This window comes from Theobroma cacao, chromosome 2, assembly GCF_000208745.1.
Source record: "Theobroma cacao cultivar B97-61/B2 chromosome 2, Criollo_cocoa_genome_V2, whole genome shotgun sequence".
Classification (NCBI taxonomy): Eukaryota; Viridiplantae; Streptophyta; class Magnoliopsida; order Malvales; family Malvaceae; genus Theobroma; species Theobroma cacao.
The window spans coordinates 2,129,934-2,141,257 of record NC_030851.1 but is presented as its reverse complement, the minus strand read 5'-3'; the positions used below and the strand labels follow the sequence as shown (position 1 = coordinate 2,141,257).

Below are 11,324 nucleotides of genomic sequence, written 5' to 3'. Positions count from 1 at the left end.
GTGTGTCCTTTTAACCAAAGGGTTGACTCGTGAGAGCTGGAAAAAGCACCATAAATTCCCATCATGAGCTAAGACTGAGAGGACCAAATTAGGGAGAGCCACGGCCGTGAGTGCTTTTAGGTGCTAATTAAGGCACTAATCTACAAATCCTAGAAGAAGAAGAAGATTGAACTTGGAAGACATGGCTGCCATCATGGCATTCAATGTGATAAACAAGAGTCTGATCCACACATACCAAAATCAAACACTATCCTCTGTCCTCTGATATTGCATTTCTGTGAAAGAACACTGGTATTATTCATCAAATATTGACATGGATTCTAAGTTTAAAAAAAAAAAAAACAAAGAACAAAGAAAGGATACCCAAAATCCATACAGAGCTAATTTTTTTTCTTTCCTCTTTTTTTCCTTTTCAAATGGTAAAAAAAAAAAAAAAAACATAAGCTATTTGTTGTTGAATTCTGCCCCTCAGCCACAAGTTGAAACCCCAGAGACAGTAAACTATTACCCCCAGCAGATTCTTACATTGCAGACAGATTAATAATAATAAAGAACAAAAACCTGTTCCTACCCTCTTCTCTCAGCCTGTTTATATCTCAAGAAAATTCTGTTAAAAAACCTGGAAGAACGCATCACTGGTCTTCTTAGGACTGGATCATTTGTAGCTTTATTCCAATCCACTCTCACAAACCGCAACAGACACATTGCATCCTATATATATATTTTTTCCTTTAAAACCCAATCGCTCCCAATATCAATCAAAGAAACAAAAGGGGATAAAAAGAGTAGCCACATCAGCAATGCATTCAAATTTCCCAAGTCAGTTAAAATATTTGACGTGTCAAATCTTCTCAATTCGAATCCATTGAGCTCAAACCAGATGAGGCACCATCGTGAGTCCCATTATGAGAATTTAATGGAACTATTGACTGCATTCGATGGAAAAGTTTAGCAGATGGTTTCAATTTCATGTGCTGCATAACATATACATATAAAAACCTTTTAGTAGGTGCACTACAAGATATGATTAAGCAAAGAATGGCAGAAGCTAATGGACAGAGCCACATTTTAGAGAAGTGGTTACCTCCTCAAAAAAGGCACTTATCTCCTCCTCCGTAAGACCTTCATCATCTCCGGCATTCTCTTCCCAACCAAGGGAACGCAAAAATGCAGCCTCTTCCTCATCAGGATAAAGAAACGCATCAGGCCTTGCATGCCTGTCTCCATTGCTAGAACACTGCTGAGACCCAGCATAAGCATCTCCATTGTGGGTTATTTCACTCCTATTGTCAGTTGGCAAGTCAGCAATTGAGATTTCTGATGATGGAACACTCCCACCCTGCAGAGTAACAGAAGTGCTGGCATCTTCTGTGCCAAGTTCATCAGACTTTTCTGAGACAGATGGTGATGCCGCAGGGCCACGATCAGCGACAGAAGAAGGGGAGTTCGTAGTAGATTTCTTTTTTAGAAGGTTGAAGAAATCATTCCTGCTCTGGGCTTGAGCAGTTGGTCTCTTCTCAATGTTAATCCGGAATGGAGTCTGATTACGCTCAGCAGTGGCAAAGCTGGGGCTGTTGCCTGAGCTCCTAAAGGGAGCAGATGCAGAAGCTGATGGAGTGACATTTAGTGGGCTATTAACTAATTTGCTGCTTCCATTAGTAGGACTCAAATTATCCTTTGTCATTAAAGAGACACCATTCAATTCTCGTGACGGTTTGAGGATCCGAAGCCTGCCCTCATTAGAAACTTTTAGACTGTCAGATCTTGAAGTTCCACCACGCGTGTAATTAAGAGAGAGTGAGGCATGCTGCTGCTGGCCAACTTTAGGCTTCGATTTCTCTGAAGGACTGACCACCTATAGGCAAAAACAGGAAGCAAAATAAAAAAAAAATGTAAGTAACCTGAAAATCCTATTTAAGTAATATCTTAAGAATAAAAAGATGCAACCAGGCCACATCTAAACAAATTCAACATAAATGAATGCATCAAACCAGGTTTGACTTCATCATCAAGTTTTATGATAAAACTAGAATAAGATCTCTAACCATTAGCAATCAATCAGCAGCTTAAGAATCACTTGATAAACCCAGTGTCACTAGTGATTCTAACTATGGCAGACAGGTAAAAGCTAGCCTTAGTCCTGAACAGGAAGAGCTTCATAGAACTGTAGGGTTAAAAAAGGGACAAACCCACAGTATCAACCAAATTTCTCCCTTTTCCCTGATCCCCTTTCCGGTCATCTCATCTCTAATCATTTACACTCCCATGCGTGAAACCATGCCAGGCATCACTTCTGCTTCATATTCCTCGCAAAACTATGTCTCATAAATGATCATCTCATCCATGACATCAATTAGTAATAAAAACAGATGTGTAATATCACTAGGGAATCTTTCTTAGTGAGACTTGCACCTGCAATCACATTTAAAAAATTCTGTATTGCTTGAACTAAAGCCAAAAGGTCAATACTCAATGTGTTAAGTAACATATAATGTGTAACCTCTGCTTCCAAAAATTCTCTGAAGACTTTAGATAACACAACCATAGAAAATACAAGCTTTCAGTTCACCAGACAAAATTGTTAAATCATACTCTGTTAATAGATGGTACCAACACGCAAGCTCAACAAAATCCAAATGCCCGGAGCAGAAAGATTCATGTTCATGCCTAAATATTTAGGTTAGTTTTTCCAGCACATGAATGGGTAGATATGGGGCAGTACAATATTTATTTATTAATGAGCATATAATGCTTACATACCATTACCCGTTAAGATACATTGCCTACTGACCCTAGAATGCAAACAAACCAAGAGGATCTAAATGAAAAGTTCAAACTCAAAATAGAAATATACTCCTCAAAATAATAAGAAAAGTATATACCCTGAAATGAAAATAGTATCTTAAGAAGAAGAAGAATTATACATAGAAAAGCTGAACAACAGCTCACCAGAATTTTAGGTGTCGATGTTGTTACCAGGGGAACTAGTTGCCTTGACTGTTTAATAGCCAGCTCCTCTAGCCTTTGAGTTCCAACATTTAACTACATCAAGAAACAAATCAGATCATATTAGCATTTACATATTTTCTAACAAATACACTTAAGAACAGAAGAATGTTGAACTTACCAAGGGAGGTGTACGAGCACGAGAAGGCCCCTGCACCAGTGTTTCAGCCATATTAAGGCCAGTCATTGTAGTTGAAGCCATAGAAGCTGAGCTCGCAGAAACATTTTGTGAAGCAACTGCAACACCCGTGCCACTGCTTCCCACACCAGCTGGCATGTCTGCTAGAGCTGATGTCCAGCCATCACTGCCACTAATAGCTGAGGTACCCACTGGCAAGCTCTGCCCAGCAGTACTCAAGCCAGGAGATGAAACCCTTCCTATTTCTGATCCAACTTGTCTTTCTTCAGCACCAAGTACAGGAAACTCACGTTCAAATGCAGATTTATTACCAACAGTAGTGCTAACGCCACTAAGCAAACCATTACCGCTGCTGTGGTTGCTTTTGTTGGATGTGCTTGAATCACTTGTCACTTTCTTAGGCCATGTGTCACTGCGCTTGCCAGTTATAGACTGTGAGCGCCATAAGACATCCTTCTCAAACACACTTGGCAGCATGTTATCCAGAGAATCAGAAAAGTTTCGGTTCCTATGGTCACTGATAACTGACTTCTCCCTATCATGGTAACCATTAATATCTTTATCCCAATCCCTATCTCGGTGGCCTTTAGTAAAGCTGCTATAAGACCGTAAGTGGACAGAACCGTTGCTACTAGAACTCCGGCGAAAATAGGCAGAAGTGGTCCTATCCAAAACAGATGTCCCACCTACATCATGATCACCAGCAACAGACAACTTATTCCTGGCAGGCCTCAATGCAGAATGATTGTCTATAAGAAGAATGATCAAAACAAAGATTAGAATATAGACATTTTCATTCAATTTGCTTGGTAAAATTGACATGGAGATAAATTTCAAATTTCGTAAACTGTCAAAAACTGCTACCAGAAACTAGGTGAATAAAATGCAGGCAAGTGGATAGAAAATTAACTTCTACAGACATCCCTCTAAACGATAAATAAACAAGAAAAAAAAGTCTTACAAAGTTCTATGATGCTGTTCTCTTGAATTAAGTAAAATGAGTATGCTATAATTATCTCTCCTAAGGATACCAACAAACACAAATTTTATCAGGGCCAAAAACACAAGACAGAAAAAACAGACATGAAGATATAAACCGAAATTACCTGAGTGCAAAGATGATGACGTAAATTGGTGATTTGAATTGCCACTACCAGTAACACTTCCACCGCTCTTCAACCATTCTGGTACCAATGAAGGCTCACTTCTTTCCATAACTCTTGCTAATCATGATCATAAAGAAAGAAAGAATTTCCCAATTCTGTTTTTCTTACATCAGGCTTTAAACTTACTAATATTTCCAAAAACTGTTCTAGTCCCTTAACTTCACTTTCACTTGTCAAGTCGCTTACTGAACATGAACCGTTAAAGTGGCTCACTACTATAATCCAAAATTTCCCAATTCCCAAACTCTTCAAAACTGTTCTGTACACTGTAATTAGGCTTCTTGCTTTCCTTTCCTTCTATACAATATATACTTCTAAGGTCACCCAAACTTCAGTTAAAAAACAACTTTAAATCAACCAATTAATCAATCAATTCAAATACACTGGAATTATGGTATTGCTGACTAATAAAATCTACCAGAAGAGATTCCAAAATTCTTCTCAAAAAGGGCAATTCTGTAAACTTGGCTGTTTGTTTTTCTTTCTTCAATAAAAGGGCTGCTTCTAGGGTTCTTCAAAATTCAAGAAGACCAAACTAAGAAGACCAAGACCCTCATATCTGAAATGACAACTCTATCCCTTCAACGAAAAAAAGGAGACGGCTCTCAAAGAAGAACCCAGACCCATTATGGTAAATAACCAGAAAAACCGAACCCTAAAATTTTTCTCATACCATCCCCTCAACAAACCTCCTCAAAAAGGAAAACTAGGTTCCTCTCTTCTACTATCAACAGTACTGTAACAAAAGAAACAAAATTCTCAGATTATCATAACGATTTCCAGTGGCTAATCGTCAACCGTTTGATTAAAATCACCGAACACAGATAAAAAGAGTAAAAAAGAGAACCTCAATCGTCCGGCTCTTGACGCTTCCGGCGTCCTCAATATTTTTCACGCAGTGCGCGATGCAGCGAATCCAGAAATAAGAAAACCGAACTATCACAAACCAGCAGAACCAAAAAGAGAGTAGACGAATAACCAGCTGTTCTTTTTCTCTTAGGCGTGAGGAAAATTATAAAACGACGTCGCCTATTGGTGGAGACCTTCTGGATAGAAACAAAGAGAGAGAGAAAGAGAGGAAAATGCTTCCGAATTGTGCCGTGAAGGAGGAGGCCAAGTTTTTCTTTTATACGAGAGAGAGAGAAACAAAGAAGATTACGAAGAAGTTAGGAGTGCAATTTTGGTGTGCCATTTTTCTTTTATCTTTTATTATATTTTCTTAATTTTGGGGCATTTTTTAAAAATGTTTTCAGGTTTGCTGAAACAGAAGAAGAAAATGAAAATAAAGAGTGACGTTGTTTTTCTTGGGTTAAGTGGATTATAAGGAAAGCCCGTATCTGGGCTTTTTCTTTTCTATTTTTTTTTTATTTGTTGTCTTTATCTACCCTTTTGAAAATCCATAACAAACAACAACCATCATTTGAAGGCGTTTGGTTTTTATGTCGGGTCGAGTCGGGTTACTCCGTTTAATTCCACGGATTTGGTGTGTACTCTCTCCCAGGCCCATTGGCCCGGGAAACTTCCTTGCAAAGCTAAGGAATATATATAATATATATATATATAATTGGAAGGGGCGTTTGGTAGAAAAGAAAATGAAAAAGGAAAAGATTTTCTGAAAAAACTTTTCCACACCTTTTGAAAGTGAAAACTCAAATCTCTCCAAAAGTGGGAGAAAATGAAAGAAGAAAAAGAAAATATCTGGTTCGCTAAAAATGACCGTCTAATTTACAAATTTGCCATTAATTTCATTTCCTCAAGTTTCTAATTTTGTGCCAAACAGGAAACAACCACCACAGGGATATCATTTTCTATTCCCTCGTTTTCCTTTCACTCTTGCCAAACATTATGTCAAATTTCCGCAAAAGATTTTCAGAGAATTTATTTTCTCTAAGTTTATTTGTTTCATAAATAGGCAAAAACATCAAACATTTCAGTCAAAACAAACCTTTACATACAAGAAAGGAATATGGCATGGCAACTTCCATAACTATAATAGTATTAATCAACAGTTAGAAGCAAAATATAGTTGTTTGGGCACAAGCAAAAGACCAACCTTAGTCATAGATTACAGATTGTCTGTTCATATTACTAACTTGCATTGGCACTACCGGTGAATTGTGCTGGCAATGAACCTTTGTAAGCATCCGATACGGCAGCAGCAGTTTCCGAGAGGCTGATCCTGATCTCTGAAATTTTGGATTCGACATGCTCTTTATATTTCGACACAGAATCGACCACCATAAAGAGTTCCCGTGCATGCATCTGAATTTCCTCTTCGCTTCGTTGGATTGCTTCTTGCAACCTCGATTGCGAAGCCTTCGTTGAGAAAAAGAAAGTTGATTAGGGATCCTTCAGGCACTCACACCCTTATTCTAAGTACTGTATTTGAATTTATTACAAAATAAATCAGGGCAAAAGAAAGAATTTCTGTCTCCAAAAAATTACTGCATTCACCTTTAAATTATAAAATCTGCTTTCACTACAAGACCACCTACATTTTATCTATTCATTCTTAACCAATGAAGCAAAAGACCAGAAAGGCCTACCTTTAGAATCTCTGCTGCTTCCTTTTCTGCTATATCTAACTTATGAGCCTCAATATGGACATCCTCAACCATTTTCTTGGCTTCTGCAGTAGATCTATAACCATATTCCTGCATTTCCTTCTTGAACATATTTATTTGGGCTTCAACCTAGCAAGAAAGATTAATATAGCAGAAGGTTAATCTCAAAAACAAGCCCTTCCAAACTACAAGTTTGAGCTTTACTGACCAGCTTTATTTGCATTTTCTGACAATAGCACCATTCAAATAGAATTCACAGGAATAGAAGTGATAAAAAAGGGTAAAAATGCAAGAGGGCTAAGGGAAGAATAAAACAAAGTCGAGATGGAATAGTGTAACCCATATGCTTCCATGCAAGTATTTTACTAAGGACAATGAAAGAACCTACTTGTAAGTGATAACTGAAGTAAATGTCAGAGTTCAGATACTATAAGGGATTGAATCATCAAGCATAACTTTAATCATGCAGTTTCAGCTTTGGAACATCAGATTTTCATAAACAATCTATGCCACCCGATGAGCTGCTTCTGCTAGATCCACATATCGTACTTTTTTTACATGCCCCAGAAAGTATGGTTTATAGAATTTCAAATTTCATAAAGGTGAAAATTGAACAACAGTTTAGGAGTAGGAATAAAAAGTTGGTGCCCAGGTCAAAATCCTGACTGGTATATACATGCTCATCATGACATGCACCAAAAAGAAGTAGAAGAAAACAACTATATCAGAGTGTGAAGACCTGATTTCAAGGCACTTACTTCATCAATACGGGATTGAAGAGCATCAATACGATTTTTTTTGTCCTCAATCTTGGTAGCCATATCTTTTGATTGTTGCTGAAGGATAATCATGTCTTCAAACTTTTTCTTAGAACTCTCCCTTATTTTATCAGCATAGCTTTCAAGCTCAGGCTTAAGTGTACCTTTGTAGTCAATCCCCATCACCTCAGCAGGTGTTGAGCCTTTGGCATTCAACTCATACTGAAAATCATAACCAAGCTTTAACCTAAAGCCACCACAAAAAGTGATAGTGGTGTTATTCGTTGTTATAAAGCACTAGGTGAAAAACTGCATAGGTTGAAAACTTACTCTAAATAACAAATTTAAGCATACCAAAACTATCAAAGATATCATCCAAAATTTTAACACACAGTTTACAGAACAGAATCTGAGAAGATAATCTTAAGCAAAAGGAGAAAACAAACTCATCCAACACCCTTGGGTCAATAGTCAGAGTAGCTCTAGAGACAAATGTGTTATTTGATTACTACTTCAAACTAAAATTTTGCAATACATTGAAACCTAGGAAAAGATGCTACTGCTCAGCAAGTTTTCTGTCAAACGTTCAACCATACACCAAAGCTAGTCAGCTTTCAAGGACATGCAGGCAACAAATTTTTGAAAATATTGAGCATCATTTATCCAATAGCAATGATGTATTCCAATTTCTACCACACACTTCCCTTAATTTTCAGGAAGCATTCTGCAATGACTAAAAACTCAAGCCTTTAAATTCCACTTTCTTGTATAAGGAGTAAACAAAAATACTCAATTCACAATCCTCAGTATTGAACTTGTTAGTAATAGGAAATCAAATTCCAAATCAAATGCAAAAGCAATATGTTCAAAGATCGTTAGAAATATAAGCATGCAACACAAGATAAAGATAAGCATATTAAAAGCTCACAAAACCTCCTAATGGCTTGGTTGCATTCCATTGTAAGCGCCATAAGCTCCTTAAACTTCTGCCCAATAGTAGAATCAAGATCCCAAGACTTATCCTCCCACGAATTCCTTGCAACCTCTGCCTCCCCAATATCCCTCTCCACAGCCTGCATCTCCCTCTTCATCCTCTCCACATCTCTAGCATTAAAAGTTTGCAACTCCACTCTCTTTTTAAGCTCCTCATTCTCCTCACAAACTCGTCTCCTCTCCTCTTCCTTGGCATTCAACTCTTTCTCCTTTTCCTCCAACACCTTCTCCATAGCCCCAATCCTCCCTGTAAACTCTGCGATCATAGCATGAAACTTCTTCACGTCTTCCTCTAACACGTTCTTTTCTTTCTCCAACACTTGCCTTTCCGTTGGCCCTGTCCTTAGTCCCTCCGCTTTCACCTCCAGTTCCCCAACATTCTTTTCCAAAGCCCTGGAGTTCTCCACCACATTTTCCCTTTCTTTTTCCAACTTCTCCATGAACTCCTTATCTAAAACCTCCAACAAATCATCCTCACCACGTATAAATCGCATATAACTCTCCAAGGCATATTCAGTCATGCTATCACTTTGAGCAAAAGAAGTTGTGGAATTCTGCGACAAATGTTCATTGTACATTGCAAGTTGGACCAGCCAGTGAATGATTCCAAGCCAATTGGGCCAATTGTGGGGGGTATTAGGAGCACGGAGCGTGGATTTGTTGAATTTGAAGGGGCAATTTAGACTTTTCAGGAGAGGACCTAGGTCTTCTTCGAGTTTGGAGCAAGGGAAGTGGAGAAGGGAAAGAAGGGATGTGAGGATATTCGAGAGGTCCTTCGCAGAAGGGGCTTGAGAGGGCTTGGTGGAGATAGGGGGAATGGAATGGGAGGAGAAGAAGGCGTTGATAGAGCGGATGGTGGCCGTTTGGAAGGCACGATCGGAGTAGGGGTCGGCGGCAGAAATGGCGCGGCCCATGCCGATGGAGGAGGGCCGACTGCTGGCAAAGCTGGCATCGGAGTCGCGCGACGGTTGTGGTACCGGTGGATTGAAGGAGTCAGTGGGACGGCGGCGTGTGGTGCCCCTCATTTTTTTTCTCGGTCTAGGCGAGGCGGTGTTTGATTTTGAGTTCTTTCTAGATCCTTTCGTGCGTTTTCACTTTTCAGTTTTTCATTTTCCCGCTCAAGAGGCGTTTGGGGCCGTTTTGTTTTTGAAGCCCTTTTGTTGCGAACCTGCCAGTTGCTATTGGGACCTGCAGAGGAAACGGTGCCGTTTTACTGATTTTCTGTTTTTTCTTTTAGGAATATATACCACTTTCCTTTTTCAAATTAAAAAAAAATACTAATTACTTTTAAAAGTATAAATTATTCAATAAAATTGTTAATTCTATTAAATATTTTAATTTATGTTAAAATTTTAATTTCTTATAGAAAATATATGTAGAAAAGGAAAGAAAAAAAATAAATAAGGAGAAACATGAAATATGAGAAAAAATAGAAAAAATATATATTTTCTTTTTTTTAAACAAATGTTTTCTTCTTTATGTCTCTCTTGACAATTATTTTACTATATTCTTCTAATACATGTTGATTAACTCATATATTTTATTTTTAATACTTTTTGGAAATTATTATTAATTATTATACTAAATGTTATCTTATAAATTTAAAATAAAAATAAAAATTACCGAAAAAAAACCCCTATGATTAAAGCCAAAATAATATATACTTATGATGACTTAATTTAGTTTTTACTAATTTCATCAATGGAATTATTAATGTCATTTATCTCATAATAGCAAAGTGAGCAATCGGTATTACAAAATTGTTATATTTTATATTTAGTGACGGATTTGAAATAAGTATCAACTTTCCAATTTGATTATTATACACTTTTCAAATATATTATTGTATTAAATTTTAACTATTTTTTTTCATAATGGTTTCATTTATATATTCATGATTTGTATAACAATTTATTAAATTTTGCATCATTTGGTTTGCTTTTAATTGGACTTGACTAAGCAAGCCATTAGTACATAACAATATTTTCAATTGTACTTTCTACCATCCATATTCCATTCATTGTTTACTTGTAATTTCTCTTATTATGTAACAATACATTATCCAAATAAAATATTATATTTTTTCTCAACAATTGATTTTCAATTTAACAAGCATACCTCAATAAATCAAAGTGAAACTTTTACCAATTTCAAATAGAACTTTTTGTATTAAAAAAATTTAAAAGTGTATTTTAAAATAGTTATAAATATTTCTTTATATAAAATAACCTTAAAAATTAAAAGATACAACAACAATAATTTAATATAATAATTTTAAAATTAAAATAATACAATATTATTTAAGTCGCTTTAATAATAGCACATGTTTACTAGTTAATGTTTTTTTTTTTATTTGAAGAAGATATTCGAACTTTATTATTGGGATATAAGATTTTTTTTCATTTTTCTAATAAAAGTACTACAAGTCAAGTGCTTTATTTTGTCACACTGGTAGTTAAAATTTTTTACATTTTTAAGGATATAAGATATTTTCTTGGGATTAATAGAATTTTTTCCTTTAATTCGAAAATATTTTTAAATTACTAAATATGGAAAAAATATGAAAAAGTTTTTCCGAAATAGTTTTAATGATTAACAAACGCAGCCTTGAAAAAAAAAAAACAACGCAGCCTTATTTCCCTCTCTTTTCTTGTAGGCTAGTTTGGCCCAGATCTTTGAAAGAACTCTTTAGGCGGGC

The 11,324-nt window shown here is 36.4% G+C and overlaps 2 protein-coding genes across 2 annotated transcripts; both read right to left on the bottom strand.

Moving 5' to 3' along the window:
- Window positions 233-5,518, bottom strand: LOC18607370 (mucin-17). The gene is made up of 6 exons (XM_007041506.2): window positions 5,159-5,518; window positions 4,252-5,047; window positions 3,128-3,894; window positions 2,950-3,042; window positions 1,085-1,855; window positions 233-974 (listed from the first exon to the last, which is right to left on the bottom strand). The coding sequence occupies exons 2-6, from the start codon at window positions 4,358-4,360 to the stop codon at window positions 852-854; spliced, it is 1,863 nt and encodes a 620-aa protein (XP_007041568.2). The 5' UTR covers window positions 4,361-5,047; window positions 5,159-5,518; the 3' UTR covers window positions 233-851.
- On the bottom strand, window positions 6,277-9,733 carry LOC18607369 (kinetochore protein ndc80). The gene is made up of 4 exons (XM_007041504.2): window positions 8,567-9,733; window positions 7,634-7,880; window positions 6,858-7,004; window positions 6,277-6,627 (listed from the first exon to the last, which is right to left on the bottom strand). Exons 1-4 carry the CDS (start codon window positions 9,649-9,651, stop codon window positions 6,400-6,402), a joined length of 1,707 nt encoding a protein of 568 aa, XP_007041566.2. The 5' UTR covers window positions 9,652-9,733; the 3' UTR covers window positions 6,277-6,399.